Here is a 20,671-nt window from a genome sequence, read left to right on the forward strand (position 1 = left end):
TTAGGGGTAGAGCCTTGGGTCTATGGGTTAGGGGTAGAGCCTTGGGTCTATGGGTTAGGGGTAGAGCCTTGGGTCTATGGGTTAGGGGTAGAGCCTTGGGTCTATGGGTAATATATCCCTTCATCTACCTCTGTTTCCTCAGATCTAATCCATTATGAATGTATCCTTGTGTATCCCTACCTGACCACCATTGTCCCTGCCTCTGTGTGTGTGTTGTCGGGACAGGTACAAGGACAACCCGTTCACGGCGGGCGACGGCTTCGGCTCGCGGTGGGACTCTGATGGGGGCGTGGCCTCCTTCACCTCCTCCTGGGCCCTGGAGAAGGAGGAGCCTAAAGAGGAGGTGACCATATCCAGCATCCAGCCAATCGGAGAACGGCCCAGTCGGCGGAAGGCGGAGGCGGCGGCGCCCGTGTCCGAGTCGAGCGAGGCCCGGCAGAAGTTTGCCAACGCCAAGGCCATCTCTTCCGACATGTTCTTCGGCCGCGAGAACTACGGCGAGGTAAAGTTACACCGCTGTATTACCAACAAATACCAAGCCACCTGTCAACTGAACGGAAACCTCTAGAGCAAGGCAGGCCGCATTTAATAAGACAACCGCTGCTCTGGTCTAGTATGGTGTTGTCTAATATTGTGTTGACTAGTATGATGTTGACTAGTCTGGTATGATGTTGACTAGTCTGGTATGATGTTGACTAGTCTGGTATGATGTTGACTAGTCTAGTATGCAGGGATGCAAACTAGTCACCTTTCGGCAAAATTCTCCGTTTTGAATCAGAAATAGGTGACCTATGTGATTCGTGTAGATCTGATGAGAGAAGTTTGGGGGTGCCTTGGCTTTGGATCACACTACTGGCTGTAAGCGAACGAGTGATGAGCGTTTGGAGCAATACTGGCTGTCTCCAAGACTCAGCCAATCGTTCACATAACAACAGAATGCAGCACGTGACTGAAGAGACAAGAGACAACCAATTTGCTGGTTACATCATCAGCGCCCTCATGAGCTGTAACCAAAAAACAACTGGCATTTGGATTGTTTGAGGTGAGGGAGAAAATGTGGTGGAACAAGTATTGTTAGCATTGCTAAGTAACGTTATCTTGCTAGCTTGATTGAATTCTCCGTTAGCTAGCCAGCCAGCCAGAGAAATGTTGAGCAACATTAGCCAACTTAACTGATCAAATAATTGAGTATATGAAAATTAGCTGGCTATTAAAGTCAGACAGCTAACGTTAGCTAGCTGACGTTACAACATCAGATGAGCTAACATTAGTAACCTAACCAATTCGCTATAGTATTAATTTTCAGAATGAGAGAATTTGGTGAAAATGAGGCATTGCTTGTTAAACAAGTGGATTCAGGGATCAAGTGTAGCTGGACTTGGGTCTGGCTTAAGCTGGATGCCACTATAGAGGTGAAAGGAACATGTTGGGGATGAATCAGAATTAGATGGGTAACATAGATAAGATGTGATTTTCATCATATGCTTGTGAGATACTTGGTTCCCTTTGGACTATAGGGTTGGCAGTTGCAGTTATCACTTCTCAGCTAGGGCTTAGTCACTTGGGGCCCAGAGAGGGGAGAGGTCAGGCTTGTTTTCATATGTCAATGTATCTGTTAATCCATGTGGTGCTATGTAGAATATCAGAAGGGGAGGAGGACAGAATGGAACGTTGTTTTCTTATGAATGTGTCTGTAACTATTCCTAAACCATGTGAAGGGATGGTGTGATTAATGGGGAACCAGTTAGTTATCTCATACAATGTCTGTACGCCAGTCACTCCCTCCTTTTCGCATTGGGGGAAGGAGTATGGCAGTGTCTGGAACCATTGTATGTCCCCTCTGAGGTTGCCCTTATCTTGACCTAGTATATGACCTAAGAGGCTCACTGTCTTCAGTGAGTTTGTCCAGGTTTGGGTGTATTTGAGATGGGAGTATCTATAATTGATATATGCCATTGGATGAGGTAATGTTTTGGTACTCTGTGAAGTACCAAGAATGAGATTAGAACCTTGTTTAGGAGACCAAACTGAACGATAATTTATAGCGAATGCTGTCTAGCTATGGGATACTCTCTCAAGTAAAAGTCTTTCTTTGTGAAGCAGTTCCTATTATCTGTGGTTTGTCATGTCGACTAGGGGGTGGATCTTTGCTATAAAAGATCTCAGTTGCCATTATGTTGGCCACTCAACTTTTCATTAGAGATACTGAAATGTTGAAAGTCAAATGCTATTGCAAAAGCTTAATTATTATTAAAGGTGAAGTTTAAGTATAACTCTGGCTGGTGTGTGGTTTGCTCTCTTATCATTTGGTAATACAGGAAATTGCCATGACAAACACTACACACTTTCCCTCTTTGTCAATACTGTTGATTTAAAAGGGGTAGGCCAGGTGTACTCTCTGCCTGAAAGAGATCAATCATGCCAACAAAGGGTATCCTGCTCTGCTGGAACATTGTAGAACAGATGTCCACAGGCAGATAGTGTACAATACAATAATGTGTAGCCCACAGATATTGCTTAGTTGTGTTGAACTTGACAGTAACACTTGTGTGTGAATATATATATAATATTTTTTACTCAGTGAATGTTATTTTTGCACACATGTAGCCTTGTGCACTTGAACGATGTCTACTATAGTGGCCACTATAATAGAGCAACAATAGAATGCCTGTTTCATTCTACTTTAAGATGAGATGGTGTTGTTGGTGTTGACTAGTCTAATGAGATGGTGTTGTCTAATGAGATGGTGTTGACTAGTCTAATGAGATGGTGTTGTCTAATGAGATGGTGTTGTTGGTGTTGTCTAGTCTAATGAGATGGTGTTGTCTAGTCTAATGAGATGGTGTTGTCTAGTCTAATGAGATGGTGTTGACTAGTCTAATGAGATGGTGTTGTCTAGTCTAATGAGATGGTGTTGACTAATGAGATGGTGTTGACTAGTCTAATGAGATGGTGTTGTCTAGTCTAATGAGATGGTGTTGACTAATGAGATGGTGTTGTTGGTGTTGTCTAGTCTAATGAGATGGTGTTGACTAATGAGATGGTGTTGACTAGTCTAATGAGATGGTGTTGTCTAGTCTAATGAGATGGTGTTGACTAATGAGATGGTGTTGACTAGTCTAATGAGATGGTGTTGTCTAGTCTAATGAGATGGTGTTGACTAATGAGATGGTGTTGTTGGTGTTGTCTAGTCTAATGAGATGGTGTTGTCTAGTCTAATGAGATGGTGTTGTCTAGTCTAATGAGATGGTGTTGTCTAGTCTAATGAGATGGTGTTGTCTAGTCTAATGAGATGGTGTTGTCTAGTCTAATGAGATGGTGTTGTCTAGTCTAATGAGATGGTGTTGTCTAGTCTAATGAGATGGTGTTGACTAGTCTAATGAGATGGTGTTGACTAGTCTAATGAGATGGTGTTGACTAATGAGATGGTGTTGACTAGTCTAATGAGATGGTGTTGTCTAGTCTAATGAGATGGTGTTGACTAATGAGATGGTGTTGACTAATGAGATGGTGTTGACTAATGAGATGGTGTTGACTAATGAGATGGTGTTGACTAATGAGATGGTGTTGTCTAGTCTAATGAGATGGTGTTGACTAATGAGATGGTGTTGACTAATGAGATGGTGTTGACTAATGAGATGGTGTTGACTAATGAGATGGTGTTGACTAATGAGATGGTGTTGTCTAGTCTAATGAGATGGTGTTGACTAATGAGATGGTGTTGACTAATGAGATGGTGTTGTCTAGTCTAATGAGATGGTGTTGACTAATGAGATGGTGTTGTCTAGTCTAATGAGATGGTGTTGTTGGTGTTGACTAGTCTAATGAGATGGTGTTGACTAGTCTAATGAGATGGTGTTGTCTAGTCAATGAGATGGTGTTGTCTAGTCTAATGAGATGGTGTTGACTAGTCTAATGAGATGGTGTTGACTAGTCTAATGAGATGGTGTTGTCTAGTCTAATGAGATGGTGTTGTTGGTGTTGTCTAGTCTAATGAGATGGTGTTGACTAGTCTAATGAGATGGTGTTGTCTAGTCTAATGAGATGGTGTTGTCTAGTCTAATGAGATGGTGTTGTCTAATGAGATGGTGTTGTCTAGTCTAATGAGATGGTGTTGTTGGTGTTGACTAGTCTAATGAGATGGTGTTGACTAGTCTAATGAGATGGTGTTGTCTAGTCTAATGAGATGGTGTTGTCTAGTCAATGAGATGGTGTTGTCTAGTCTAATGAGATGGTGTTGTCTAATGAGATGGTGTTGTCTAGTCTAATGAGATGGTGTTGTTGGTGTTGTCTAGTCTAATGAGATGGTGTTGACTAGTCTAATGAGATGGTGTTGTCTAGTCTAATGAGATGGTGTTGTCTAGTCTAATGAGATGGTGTTGTCTAATGAGATGGTGTTGTCTAGTCTAATGAGATGGTGTTGTTGGTGTTGTCTAGTCTAATGAGATGGTGTTGACTAGTCTAATGAGATGGTGTTGTCTAGTCTAATGAGATGGTGTTGTCTAGTCTAATGAGATGGTGTTGTCTAGTCTAATGAGATGGTGTTGTCTAATGAGATGGTGTTGTCTAATGCGATGGTGTTGTCTAGTCTAATGCGATGGTGTTGTCTAGTCTAATGAGATGGTGTTGACTAGTCTAATGAGATGGTGTTGACTAGTCTAATGAGATGGTGTTGACTAGTCTAATGAGATGGTGTTGACTAGTCTAATGAGATGGTGTTGTCTAGTCTAATGAGATGGTGTTGTCTAGTCTAATGAGATGGTGTTGTCTAGTCTAATGAGATGGTGTTGACTAGTCTAATGAGATGGTGTTGTCTAGTCTAATGAGATGGTGTTGTCTAGTCTAATGAGATGGTGTTGTCTAGTCTAATGAGATGGTGTTGACTAGTCTAATGAGATGGTGTTGTCTAGTCTAATGAGATGGTGTTGACTAGTCTAATGAGATGGTGTTGTCTAGTCTAATGAGATGGTGTTGACTAGTCTAATGAGATGGTGTTGTCTAGTCTAATGAGATGGTGTTGTCTAGTCTAATGAGATGGTGTTGTCTAGTCTAATGAGATGGTGTTGACTAGTCTAATGAGATGGTGTTGTCTAGTCTAATGAGATGGTGTTGACTAGTCTAATGAGATGGTGTTGACTAGTCTAATGATGGTGTTGACTAGTCTAATGAGATGGTGTTGACTAGTCTAATGAGATGGTGTTGACTAGTCTAATGAGATGGTGTTGTCTAGTCTAATGAGATGGTGTTGTCTAGTCTAATGAGATGGTGTTGTCTAGTCTAATGAGATGGTGTTGACTAGTCTAATGAGATGGTGTTGTCTAGTCTAATGAGATGGTGTTGTCTAGTCTAATGAGATGGTGTTGTCTAGTCTAATGAGATGGTGTTGACTAGTCTAATGAGATGGTGTTGACTAGTCTAATGAGATGGTGTTGTTGGTGTTGTCTAGTCTAATGAGATGGTGTTGTTGGTGTTGACTAGTCTAATGAGATGGTGTTGTCTAGTCTAATGAGATGGTGTTGTCTAATGAGATGGTGTTGACTAGTCTAATGAGATGGTGTTGTCTAGTCTAATGAGATGGTGTTGTCTAGTCTAATGAGATGGTGTTGTCTAGTCTAATGAGATGGTGTTGTCTAGTCTAATGAGATGGTGTTGTCTAATGAGATGGTGTTGACTAGTCTAATGAGATGGTGTTGTCTAGTCTAATGAGATGGTGTTGTCTAGTCTAATGCGATGGTGTTGTCTAGTCTAATGAGATGGTGTTGTCTAGTCTAATGAGATGGTGTTGTCTAGTCTAATGAGATGGTGTTGTCTAGTCTAATGTGATGGTGTTGACTAGTCTAATGAGATGGTGTTGTCTAGTCTAATGAGATGGTGTTGACTAGTCTAATGAGATGGTGTTGACTAGTCTAATGAGATGGTGTTGACTAGTCTAATGAGATGGTGTTGACTAGTCTAATGAGATGGTGTTGACTAGTCTAATGAGATGGTGTTGTCTAGTCTAATGAGATGGTGTTGACTAGTCTAATGAGATGGTGTTGACTAGTCTAATGAGATGGTGTTGTCTAGTCTAATGAGATGGTGTTGACTAGTCTAATGAGATGGTGTTGACTAGTCTAATGAGATGGTGTTGACTAGTCTAATGAGATGGTGTTGACTAGTCTAATGATGGTGTTGACTAGTCTAATGAGATGGTGTTGACTAGTCTAATGAGATGGTGTTGACTAGTCTAATGAGATGGTGTTGACTAGTCTAATGAGATGGTGTTGTCTAGTCTAATGAGATGGTGTTGACTAGTCTAATGAGATGGTGTTGACTAGTCTAATGAGATGGTGTTGACTAGTCTAATGAGATGGTGTTGACTAGTCTAATGAGATGGTGTTGACTAGTCTAATGATGGTGTTGACTAGTCTAATGAGATGGTGTTGTCTAGTCTAATGAGATGGTGTTGACTAGTCTAATGAGATGGTGTTGACTAGTCTAATGAGATGGTGTTGACTAGTCTAATGAGATGGTGTTGTCTAGTCTAATGAGATGGTGTTGTCTAGTCTAATGAGATGGTGTTGTCTAGTCTAATGAGATGGTGTTGTCTAGTCTAATGAGATGGTGTTGACTAGTCTAATGAGATGGTGTTGACTAGTCTAATGAGATGGTGTTGACTAGTCTAATGAGATGGTGTTGACTAGTCTAATGAGATGGTGTTGACTAGTCTAATGATGGTGTTGACTAGTCTAATGAGATGGTGTTGACTAGTCTAATGAGATGGTGTTGACTAGTCTAATGAGATGGTGTTGACTAGTCTAATGAGATGGTGTTGACTAGTCTAATGAGATGGTGTTGTCTAGTCTAATGAGATGGTGTTGACTAGTCTAATGAGATGGTGTTGACTAGTCTAATGAGATGGTGTTGTCTAGTCTAATGAGATGGTGTTGACTAGTCTAATGAGATGGTGTTGACTAGTCTAATGAGATGGTGTTGACTAGTCTAATGAGATGGTGTTGACTAGTCTAATGAGATGGTGTTGACTAGTCTAATGATGGTGTTGACTAGTCTAATGAGATGGTGTTGACTAGTCTAATGAGATGGTGTTGACTAGTCTAATGAGATGGTGTTGACTAGTCTAATGAGATGGTGTTGACTAGTCTAATGAGATGGTGTTGTCTAGTCTAATGAGATGGTGTTGACTAGTCTAATGAGATGGTGTTGACTAGTCTAATGAGATGGTGTTGACTAGTCTAATGAGATGGTGTTGACTAGTCTAATGAGATGGTGTTGACTAGTCTAATGAGATGGTGTTGACTAGTCTAATGAGATGGTGTTGACTAGTCTAATGAGATGGTGTTGACTAGTCTAATGAGATGGTGTTGTCTAGTCTAATGAGATGGTGTTGTCTAGTCTAATGAGATGGTGTTGTCTAGTCTAATGAGATGGTGTTGTCTAGTCTAATGAGATGGTGTTGACTAGTCTAATGAGATGGTGTTGACTAGTCTAATGAGATGGTGTTGACTAGTCTAATGAGATGGTGTTGACTAGTCTAATGAGATGGTGTTGACTAGTCTAATGAGATGGTGTTGACTAGTCTAATGAGATGGTGTTGTCTAGTCTAATGAGATGGTGTTGTCTAGTCTAATGAGATGGTGTTGACTAGTCTAATGAGATGGTGTTGACTAGTCTAATGAGATGGTGTTGACTAGTCTAATGAGATGGTGTTGACTAGTCTAATGAGATGGTGTTGTCTAGTGAGATGGTGTTGTCTAGTGAGATGGTGTTGACTAGTCTAATGAGATGGTGTTGACTAGTCTAATGAGATGGTGTTGACTAGTCTAATGAGATGGTGTTGTTGGTGTTGACTAGTCTAATGAGATGGTGTTGTCTAGTCTAATGAGATGGTGTTGACTAGTCTAATGAGATGGTGTTGTCTAGTCTAATGAGATGGTGTTGTCTAATGAGATGGTGTTGACTAGTCTAATGAGATGGTGTTGTCTAGTCTAATGAGATGGTGTTGTCTAGTCTAATGAGATGGTGTTGACTAGTCTAATGAGATGGTGTTGACTAGTCTAATGAGATGGTGTTGACTAGTCTAATGAGATGGTGTTGACTAGTCTAATGAGATGGTGTTGACTAGTCTAATGAGATGGTGTTGTCTAGTCTAATGAGATGGTGTTGACTAGTCTAATGAGATGGTGTTGACTAGTCTAATGAGATGGTGTTGACTAGTCTAATGAGATGGTGTTGACTAGTCTAATGAGATGGTGTTGACTAGTCTAATGAGATGGTGTTGTCTAATGAGATGGTGTTGTCTAGTCTAATGAGATGGTGTTGTTGGTGTTGACTAGTCTAATGAGATGGTGTTGTCTAGTCTAATGAGATGGTGTTGTCTAGTCTAATGAGATGGTGTTGTCTAATGAGATGGTGTTGACTAGTCTAATGAGATGGTGTTGTCTAGTCTAATGAGATGGTGTTGTCTAGTCTAATGAGATGGTGTTGTCTAGTCTAATGAGATGGTGTTGTCTAATGAGATGGTGTTGACTAGTCTAATGAGATGGTGTTGACTAGTCTAATGAGATGGTGTTGACTAGTCTAATGAGATGGTGTTGACTAGTCTAATGAGATGGTGTTGACTAGTCTAATGAGATGGTGTTTACTAGTCTAATGAGATGGTGTTGACTAGTCTAATGAGATGGTGTTGTTGGTGTTGTCTAGTCTAATGAGATGGTGTTGTCTAGTCTAATGAGATGGTGTTGTCTAGTCTAATGAGATGGTGTTGACTAGTCTAATGAGATGGTGTTGACTAGTCTAATGAGATGGTGTTGACTAGTCTAATGAGATGGTGTTGACTAGTCTAATGAGATGGTGTTGTCTAGTCTAATGAGATGGTGTTGTCTAATGAGATGGTGTTGTCTAGTCTAATGAGATGGTGTTGTTGGTGTTGACTAGTCTAATGAGATGGTGTTGTCTAGTCTAATGAGATGGTGTTGTCTAGTCTAATGAGATGGTGTTGTCTAATGAGATGGTGTTGACTAGTCTAATGAGATGGTGTTGTCTAGTCTAATGAGATGGTGTTGTCTAGTCTAATGAGATGGTGTTGTCTAGTCTAATGAGATGGTGTTGTCTAATGAGATGGTGTTGACTAGTCTAATGAGATGGTGTTGACTAGTCTAATGAGATGGTGTTGACTAGTCTAATGAGATGGTGTTGACTAGTCTAATGAGATGGTGTTGACTAGTCTAATGAGATGGTGTTGACTAGTCTAATGAGATGGTGTTGTCTAGTCTAATGAGATGGTGTTGTCTAGTCTAATGAGATGGTGTTGTCTAGTCTAATGAGATGGTGTTGACTAGTCTAATGAGATGGTGTTGACTAGTCTAATGAGATGGTGTTGTTGGTGTTGTCTAGTCTAATGAGATGGTGTTGTCTAGTCTAATGAGATGGTATTGACTAGTCTAATGAGATGGTGTTGACTAGTCTAATGAGATGGTGTTGTTGGTGTTGTCTAGTCTAATGAGATGGTGTTGTTGGTGTTGACTAGTCTAATGAGATGGTGTTGTCTAGTCTAATGAGATGGTGTTGTCTAGTCTAATGAGATGGTGTTGTCTAATGAGATGGTGTTGACTAGTCTAATGAGATGGTGTTGACTAGTCTAATGAGATGGTGTTGACTAGTCTAATGAGATGGTGTTGACTAGTCTAATGAGATGGTGTTGTCTAGTCTAATGAGATGGTGTTGTCTAATGAGATGGTGTTGTCTAGTCTAATGAGATGGTGTTGTCTAGTCTAATGAGATGGTGTTGTCTAGTCTAATGAGATGGTGTTGTCTAGTCTAATGAGATGGTGTTGTCTAGTCTAATGAGATGGTGTTGTCTAGTCTAATGAGATGGTGTTGACTAGTCTAATGAGATGGTGTTGTCTAGTCTAATGAGATGGTGTTGTTGGTGTTGACTAGTCTAATGAGATGGTGTTGACTAGTCTAATGAGATGGTGTTGTCTAGTCTAATGAGATGGTGTTGTCTAATGAGATGGTGTTGACTAGTCTAATGAGATGGTGTTGACTAGTCTAATGAGATGGTGTTGACTAGTCTAATGAGATGGTGTTGTCTAGTCTAATGAGATGGTGTTGTCTAGTCTAATGAGATGGTGTTGTTGGTGTTGACTAGTCTAATGAGATGGTGTTGTCTAGTCTAATGAGATGGTGTTGTCTAGTCTAATGCGATGGTGTTGTCTAGTCTAATGAGATGGTGTTGTCTAGTCTAATGAGATGGTGTTGTCTAGTCTAATGAGATGGTGTTGTCTAGTCTAATGAGATGGTGTTGTCTAGTCTAATGAGATGGTGTTGTCTAGTCTAATGAGATGGTGTTGTCTAGTCTAATGAGATGGTGTTGACTAGTCTAATGAGATGGTGTTGACTAGTCTAATGAGATGGTGTTGTCTAGTCTAATGAGATGGTGTTGACTAGTCTAATGAGATGGTGTTGACTAGTCTAATGAGATGGTGTTGTCTAGTCTAATGAGATGGTGTTGACTAGTCTAATGAGATGGTGTTGACTAGTCTAATGAGATGGTGTTGTCTAGTCTAATGAGATGGTGTTGACTAGTCTAATGAGATGGTGTTGACTAGTCTAATGAGATGGTGTTGTCTAGTCTAATGAGATGGTGTTGTCTAATGAGATGGTGTTGTCTAGTCTAATGAGATGGTGTTGACTAGTCTAATGAGATGGTGTTGTCTAGTCTAATGAGATGGTGTTGTCTAGTCTAATGAGATGGTGTTGACTAGTCTAATGAGATGGTGTTGTCTAGTCTAATGAGATGGTGTTGTCTAGTCTAATGAGATGGTGTTGACTAGTCTAATGAGATGGTGTTGACTAGTCTAATGAGATGGTGTTGACTAGTCTAATGAGATGGTGTTGTCTAGTCTAATGAGATGGTGTTGTCTAGTCTAATGAGATGGTGTTGTCTAGTCTAATGAGATGGTGTTGTCTAGTCTAATGAGATGGTGTTGACTAGTCTAATGAGATGGTGTTGACTAGTCTAATGAGATGGTGTTGACTAGTCTAATGAGATGGTGTTGTCTAGTCTAATGAGATGGTGTTGTCTAATGATGGTGTTGTCTAATGAGATGGTGTTGTCTAGTCTAATGAGATGGTGTTGTCTAATGAGATGGTGTTGACTAGTCTAATGAGATGGTGTTGTCTAGTCTAATGAGATGGTGTTGTCTAGTCTAATGAGATGGTGTTGACTAGTCTAATGAGATGGTGTTGACTAGTCTAATGAGATGGTGTTGACTAGTCTAATGAGATGGTGTTGTCTAGTCTAATGAGATGGTGTTGTCTAGTCTAATGAGATGGTGTTGTCTAGTCTAATGAGATGGTGTTGTCTAGTCTAATGAGATGGTGTTGACTAGTCTAATGAGATGGTGTTGTCTAATGAGATGGTGTTGTCTAGTCTAATGAGATGGTGTTGTCTAATGAGATGGTGTTGTCTAGTCTAATGAGATGGTGTTGTCTAATGAGATGGTGTTGTCTAATGAGATGGTGTTGACTAGTCTAATGAGATGGTGTTGTCTAATGAGATGGTGTTGTCTAGTCTAATGAGATGGTGTTGTCTAATGAGATGGTGTTGACTAGTCTAATGAGATGGTGTTGTCTAGTCTAATGAGATGGTGTTGACTAGTCTAATGAGATGGTGTTGACTAGTCTAATGAGATGGTGTTGACTAGTCTAATGAGATGGTGTTGTCTAATGAGATGGTGTCGTTCTGTCATTCCCCAGTATGAGGCTAAGACACGTCTGGAGGGCCTGTCTGGCAACACGTCCATCAGCTCTGCTGACCTGTTTGGGGACGGGAGTGACCGTGACACAGGTAAGGGTTAATGTTGTGTGTTTGTGATCTCTGTCTCTCTCTGTCTTTGCAGGTTATGAGAGTGTGTTTGAGTATTTGTTAATGTGTGTGTTTGTGATCTCTGTCTCTGTAGGGGCAGCAGGTTATGAGAGTGTGCTGCCGACGGGGCCAGACATTGCTCAGTTCAAACAGGGGGTGAAGACTGTGGCGGGCAAGATGGCCGTGCTGGCCAACGGCGTCATGAACACCATACAGGTGACAGGACCAGAGACACCTCAACACAATACAATTACACATACAGAGAAACTCTACAGGACCAGAGACGCCTCAACACAATACAATTACACATACAGAGAAACTCTACAGGACCAGAGACGCCTCAACACAACACAATACAATTACACATACAGAGAAACTCTACAGGACCAGAGACACCTCAACACAATACAATTACACATACAGAGAAACTCTACAGGACCAGAGACACCTCAATACAATTACACATACAGAGAAACTCTGCAGGACCAGAGACACCTCAACACAATACAATTACACATACAGAGAAACTCTACAGGACCAGAGACACCACAATACAATTACACATACAGAGAAACTCTACAGGACCAGAGACACCTCAATACAATTACACATGAAGAGAAACTCTGCAGGACCAGAGACACCTCAACACAATACAATTACACATACAGAGAAGCTCTACAGGACCAGAGACACCACAATACAATTACACATACAGAGAAACTCTACAGGACCAGAGACACCTCAATACAATACAATTACACATACAGAGAAACTCTGCAGGACTAGAGACACCTCAATACAATTACACATACAGAGAAACTCTACAGGACGAGAGACACCTCAACACAATACAATTACACATACAGAGAAACTCTACAGGACCAGAGACACCACAATACAATTACACATACAGAGAAACTCTACAGGACCAGAGACACCTCAATACAATTACACATACAGAGAAACTCTACAGGACCAGAGACACCTCAATACAATTAGACATACAGAGAAACTCTACAGGACCAGAGACACCACAATACAATTACACATACAGAGAAACTCTACAGGACCAGAGACACCTCAATACAATTACACATACAGAGAAACTCTGCAGGACCAGAGACACCTCAACACAATACAATTACACATACAGAGAAACTCTGCAGGACCAGAGACACCTCAACACAATACAATTACACATACAGAGAAACTCTACAGGACCAGAGACACCTCAATACAATTACACATACAGAGAAACTCTACAGGACCAGAGACACCTCAATACAATTACACATACAGAGAAACTCTGCAGGACCAGAGACACCTCAACACAATACAATTACACATACAGAGAAGCTCTACAGGACCAGAGACACCACAATACAATTACACATACAGAGAAACTCTACAGGACCAGAGACACCTCAATACAATACAATTACACATACAGAGAAACTCTGCAGGACTAGAGACACCTCAATACAATTACACATACAGAGAAACTCTACAGGACCAGAGACACCTCAACACAATACAATTACACATACAGAGAAACTCTACAGGACCAGAGACACCACAATACAATTACACATACAGAGAAACTCTACAGGACCAGAGACACCACAATACAATTACACATACAGAGAAACTCTACAGGACCAGAGACACCACAATACAATTACACATACAGAGAAACTCTACAGGACCAGAGACACCTCAATACAATTACACATACAGAGAAACTCTACAGGACCAGAGACACCTCAATACAATTACACATACAGAGAAACTCTACAGGACCAGAGACACCACAATACAATTACACATACAGAGAAACTCTACAGGACCAGAGACACCTCAATACAATTACACATACAGAGAAACTCTGCAGGACCAGAGACACCTCAACACAATACAATTACACATACAGAGAAACTCTGCAGGACCAGAGACACCTCAACACAATACAATTACACATACAGAGAAACTCTACAGGACCAGAGACACCTCAATACAATTACACATACAGAGAAACTCTACAGGACCAGAGACACCTCAATACAATACAATTACACATACAGAGAAACTCTGCAGGACTAGAGACACCTCAACACAATACAATTACACATACAGAGAAACTCTACAGGACCAGAGACACCTCAATACAATTACACATACAGAGAAACTCTACAGGACCAGAGACACCTCAATACAATTACACATACAGAGAAACTCTACAGGACCAGAGACACCTCAACACAATACAATTACACATACAGAGAAACTCTGCAGGACTAGAGACACCTCATCACAATACAATTACACATACAGAGAAACTCTACAGGACCAGAGACACCTCAATACAATTACACATACAGAGAAACTCTACAGGACCAGAGACACCTCAATACAATTACACATACAGAGAAACTCTACAGGACCAGAGACACCACAATACAATTACACATACAGAGAAACTCTACAGGACCAGAGACACCTCAATACAATTACACATACAGAGAAACTCTGCAGGACCAGAGACACCTCAACACAATACAATTACACATACAGAGAAACTCTGCAGGACCAGAGACACCTCAACACAATACAATTACACATACAGAGAAACTCTACAGGACCAGAGACACCTCAATACAATTACACATACAGAGAAACTCTACAGGACCAGAGACACCTCAATACAATTACACATACAGAGAAACTCTACAGGACCAGAGACACCTCAACACAATACAATTACACATACAGAGAAACTCTACAGGACCAGAGACACCACAATACAATTACACATACAGAGAAACTCTACAGGACCAGAGACACCTCAACACAATACAATTACACATACAGAGAAACTCTGCAGGACTAGAGACACCTCAACACAATACAATTACACATACAGAGAAACTCTACAGGACCAGAGACACCTCAATACAATTACACATACAGAGAAACTCTACAGGACCAGAGACACCTCAATACAATTACACATACAGAGAAACTCTACAGGACCAGAGACACCACAATACAATTACACATACAGAGAAACTCTACAGGACCAGAGACACCTCAATACAATTACACATACAGAGAAACTCTGCAGGACCAGAGACACCTCAACACAATACAATTACACATACAGAGAAACTCTGCAGGACCAGAGACACCTCAACACAATACAATTACACATACAGAGAAACTCTACAGGACCAGAGACACCTCAATACAATTACACATACAGAGAAACTCTACAGGACCAGAGACACCTCAATACAATACAATTACACATACAGAGAAACTCTGCAGGACTAGAGACACCTCAACACAATACAATTACACATACAGAGAAACTCTACAGGACCAGAGACACCTCAATACAATTACACATACAGAGAAACTCTACAGGACCAGAGACACCTCAATACAATTACACATACAGAGAAACTCTACAGGACCAGAGACACCTCAACACAATACAATTACACATACAGAGAAACTCTACAGGACCAGAGACACCACAATACAATTACACATACAGAGAAACTCTACAGGACCAGAGACACCTCAACACAATACAATTACACATACAGAGAAACTCTGCAGGACTAGAGACACCTCAACACAATACAATTACACATACAGAGAAACTCTACAGGACCAGAGACACCTCAATACAATTACACATACAGAGAAACTCTACAGGACCAGAGACACCTCAATACAATACAATTACACATACAGAGAAACTATGCAGGACTAGAGACACCTCAACACAATACAATTACACATACAGAGAAACTCTACAGGACCAGAGACACCTCAATACAATTACACATACAGAGAAACTCTGCAGGACCAGAGACACCTCAACACAATACAATTACACATACAGAGAAACTCTGCAGGACCAGAGACACCTCAACACAATACAATTACACATACAGAGAAACTCTACAGGACCAGAGACACCTCAATACAATTACACATACAGAGAAACTCTACAGGACTAGAGACACCTCAACACAATACAATTACACATACAGAGAAACTCTACAGGACCAGAGACACCTCAATACAATTACACATACAGAGAAACTCTACAGGACCAGAGACACCTCAATACAATTACACATACAGAGAAACTCTACAGGACCAGAGACACCTCAACACAATACAATTACACATACAGAGAAACTCTACAGGACCAGAGACACCACAATACAATTACACATACAGAGAAACTCTGCAGGACTAGAGACACCTCAACACAATACAATTACACATACAGAGAAACTCTACAGGACCAGAGACACCTCAATACAATTACACATACAGAGAAACTCTACAGGACCAGAGACACCTCAATACAATTACACATACAGAGAAACTCTACAGGACCAGAGACACCACAATACAATTACACATACAGAGAAACTCTACAGGACCAGAGACACCTCAATACAATTACACATACAGAGAAACTCTGCAGGACCAGAGACACCTCAACACAATACAATTACACATACAGAGAAACTCTGCAGGACCAGAGACACCTCAACACAATACAATTACACATACAGAGAAACTCTACAGGACCAGAGACACCTCAATACAATTACACATACAGAGAAACTCTACAGGACCAGAGACACCTCAATACAATACAATTACACATACAGAGAAACTCTGCAGGACTAGAGACACCTCAACACAATACAATTACACATACAGAGAAACTCTACAGGACCAGAGACACCTCAATACAATTACACATACAGAGAAACTCTACAGGACCAGAGACACCTCAATACAATTACACATACAGAGAAACTCTACAGGACCAGAGACACCTCAACACAATTACACATACAGAGAAACTCTACAGGACCAGAGACACCTCAACACAATACAATTACACATACAGAGAAACTCTGCAGGACTAGAGACAGCTCAACACAATACAATTACACATACAGAGAAACTCTACAGGACCAGAGACACCTCAATACAATTACACATACAGAGAAACTCTACAGGACCAGAGACACCTCAATACAATTACACATACAGAGAAACTCTACAGGACCAGAGACACCTCAACACAATACAATTACACATACAGAGAAACTCTACAGGACCAGAGACACCACAATACAATTACACATACAGAGAAACTCTACAGGACCAGAGACACCTCAACACAATACAATTACACATACAGAGAAACTCTACAGGACCAGAGACACCTCAATACAATACAATTACACATACAGAGAAACTCTGCAGGACCAGAGACACCTCAACACAATACAATTACACATACAGAGAAACTCTACAGGACCAGAGACACCTCAACACAATACAATTACACATACAGAGAAACTCTGCAGGACCAGAGACACCACAATACAATTACACATACAGAGAAACTCTAAAGGACCAGAGACACCTCAACACAATACAATTACACATACAGAGAAACTCTATTCTCCTGTCTAGTAGGACACACAACGGAAAAGGTTTTGCAACTGAAAACATAAATTGAGCATTTGTTTTGAACAAGTCCAGGTGGTCTCTCCTGTTTGTCAGTTTTCTTCAGTTTGGTTCCTAATGATCACCACTTTGTTCTCTAGTATTGGTAGGAAAACATACCGCTCTGTTCTCTAGTATTGGTAGGAAAACATACCGCTCTGTTCTCTAGTATTGGTAGGAAAACATACCGCTGTGTTCTCTAGTATTGGTAGGAAAACATACCGCTCTGTTCTCTAGTATTGGTAGGAAAACATACCGCTCTGTTCTCTAGTATTGGTAGGAAAACATACCGCTCTGTTCTCTAGTATTGGTAGGAAAACATACCGCTGTGTTCTCTAGTATTGGTAGGAAAACATACCGCTCTGTTCTCTAGTATTGGTAGGAAAACATCACTAGATGGATCTTAATGTGCTGACCCAGTTTCTTGTGTTTGTTTTTAGGATCGCTATGGCGCTTACTGAAGAGACCAGGACGACCAACACCCAGCTGCAGGGGGAGAGGGAGCCATGACGTCATACTGACACAGAGAGTGCAGGGGGGGGGGGGACAGAGCAAATCACTACTGACTGGTATCTGTAGTGAGAGAAGGGAAGAGAGATTGCATGAATGGAGGGGGACCCTACACCCCCCCCCCCCCAACCCCGTTTCTGTCCATCCACTTTATAGAGAGTGAGACAAAGTTTTATTTTCAGCAAAGAAAGCTCTGGAAGGTGTAAAGTATTTTTTTTCCTGTTCTAACTAGTCTTGTTTTGGTCTCTGATTTCAACAAATATTAATGATATAAAGTATTCTCTAAGAATGATATGATAACCAATCCTCTCTCAGTTGAACTATGCTTTTTGACATTGTTTTTCCTGTGTGTTTTCAACCGTGTCTCACTATTTGAACAGACGTTGGCGTTTAACCATTCAGCATTAACATCATCAAAGGGAACCAGTGGTCCAGTACGGTTGATTTATCCGTTTCCATTTTAGTTACCACGACAATGGATGACATTCTCTGGTCGAATGGAGTTAATCACGCCAAGTTAAATTGTAAGGATGTTTTAACTGAACTCCACACAGCAGGAATCAAATGCAACACCTCCACTCTGACTGAGTGACGCAATCTACCAAGGTCAGGAGATGGACCGGGGGGGTACATTTTAGAAACGTAATGACCTAGCCCATCTTGCAGTGCAATGTGAGTTCTTCACCAGGGTCTGAAAGGTTTTCAGTCGGGTCAGAAGAAAAGGTTGGCTTTCAGCCTTTTTCAACAGAAAGAGTTCAGTGTGTGTTAGGAATGATCGGGTGCTTCGACTGAATGGTGATGCTGGTAGGAATGTGGATGGTGGTCTCCTTCAGTCTATGCTTGTCCAGTCACTGGGTTTACACAATCACACCACACAAACTTTGGGAAGCCATATTAACCTCTGATGTCGAGAAACACACTTGTATAGAATTCATGAAGACCTGGATCTGAGTTCACACCTACGGTCTTTTGTTTCTACCCTAAGATAAGTTACCTAGACATGGGGGGAAACGCAACTCCGCTGTGTTTCTGCATAATGCTCTTTTCTATTGAGTTTCTGTTCTAAATGGGAGTTTGATCCCTCATTCTGTTCTAAATGGGAGTTTGATCCCTCATTCTGTACTAAATGGGAGTTTGATCCCTCATTCTGTTCTAAATGGGAGTTTGATCCCTCATTCTGTTCTAAATGGGAGTTTGATCCCTCATTCTGTTCTAAATGGGAGTTTGATCCCTCATTCTGTTCTAAATGGGAGTTTGATCCCTCATTCTGTACTAAATGGGAGTTTGATCCCTCATTCTGTACCGTCTTGTTGAATGGCAGGAGCAATGACTAATGGAAGGCATGCTCATCAGATTGTTGTAAAACCTGTGACTGGACAGAGCCTGGCTGCCACTCAGTCCCTCGTCGTTTTATGTTCATTTCTGGTGACCTGCCTATCAAAATGAGAGAACGGGTAAGAGGAGCCTACCACCCTTGGTCAAATGGAACCCGGGGGGTAAATTCAGTGAGGTGTAACGTCTAGAACAGGGGTACCTCAGTACTATTTGAGACGGTCCAGTCACGAATGTCTTATTTGGCAAAGAAAATATATGAATGGATGTAACAGGTAGAAATGCTATATAATACATATAGAGGTGACGTGATTACCTCTTGTTCCTGACTAGTGTATGTTCTACACAATACATTTCTATCTGATATCTCATCATGAACAGATAGGGTGTCTGGTATCACAGAGCCTGGAAGGTGGAATTGCATTATACCAATGGTTGGTGTTCCAGGATGTCTGTTGTGCATCTCAGAAGATTGATATATATTCTGCGACTACAAAAAAAGATGACCTTGAATGTCACCATTGGTAGTAGTAGCGGGGGTTGATCTAGCACCTTCCATAGCACTAGATATGCATTTGGTTCAAAGACATTTAATGCAATTGTGTGTTTTGTATGGAGGTCCCCTTTCCATTCCATGGTTTCTGTCTATTTTATTGGTGCTTTCCGAGATGATCATTACAGAGTTGAGGCTCTCATTCCCGGGCTGCATCGCGGCAGCAGTAATGGACTGGAGAAGGTTACACCGTCCTCGACAGTCCCCTTAGTTTGATATACACCACAGGATTTTGGTGGCACCTTAATTGGGGAGGATGGGCTCGTGGTAATGGCTGGAGCAGAATCAGTGGAATGGTATCCAGGTGTTTGATGCCATTCCATTCGCTGACCATTATGAGCCGTCCTCCCCTCAGCAGCCTCCACTGATGGACATGTTAGATGGTTGTCTGTTGACGGGGGAAGGACATTCAAAAGGCACCTCCTGCTTCTCTAACAGCCGTGTGTTAGTTGAGATCAGTGTTTTATGGTAAGCTCCAAACTTGATCCTGGGGCCCCGTTTTGGTTTTCACCCTAACACTACACAGCTGATTTAAAAATATTCAAAGCTTGACAAGTTTTTATCACCCGTGTAGTGCTAGGACAAAAAACTAAATGTTTGGGGGAAATCTCTGGACTATACCACCACTGACCTGTTGACAATTTCTCATTATTTTTAAGGCATGACTGTCACCATGGGTATGGTTTTGAGTGTGTTCACCCATGCGGCCCGGTCTGTCCCACTAGTGATGAATGAAGCCTATCCCAATGACCCATGTAAACAAAACAGTTATTTATTGTAGGCTACAAAAAGAGTTAGATTTGTGTCAATAAAGATTGAAATCCATCACTATGGTTGCCCGCTGTTAAGTTCATGGA

The 20,671-nt window shown here is 41.1% G+C and overlaps 1 protein-coding gene across 2 annotated transcripts in view; it reads left to right on the forward strand.

Moving 5' to 3' along the window:
• Nucleotides 1-20,643, forward strand: part of arfgap2 (ADP-ribosylation factor GTPase activating protein 2) — a 31,819-nt gene extending 11,176 nt beyond the window's left edge. Inside the window, exons 12-15 of one of the 2 annotated variants that reach the window (XM_071400623.1) lie at nt 226-502; nt 11,761-11,851; nt 11,964-12,085; nt 17,860-20,643. In XM_071400623.1, the coding sequence (XP_071256724.1) occupies nt 226-502; nt 11,761-11,851; nt 11,964-12,085; nt 17,860-17,880 (511 nt within the window). In that variant the 3' untranslated portion in view covers nt 17,881-20,643. The remainder of the gene's footprint in view (nt 1-225; nt 503-11,760; nt 11,852-11,963; nt 12,086-17,859) is intronic. The other variant, XM_071400622.1, reaches the window with a different exon arrangement.
• The last annotated feature ends 28 nt before the right edge of the window (nt 20,644-20,671 follow it).

Source organism: Salvelinus alpinus, chromosome 5 (assembly GCF_045679555.1).
Source record: "Salvelinus alpinus chromosome 5, SLU_Salpinus.1, whole genome shotgun sequence".
In the NCBI taxonomy this organism is placed as follows: domain Eukaryota; kingdom Metazoa; phylum Chordata; class Actinopteri; order Salmoniformes; family Salmonidae; genus Salvelinus; species Salvelinus alpinus.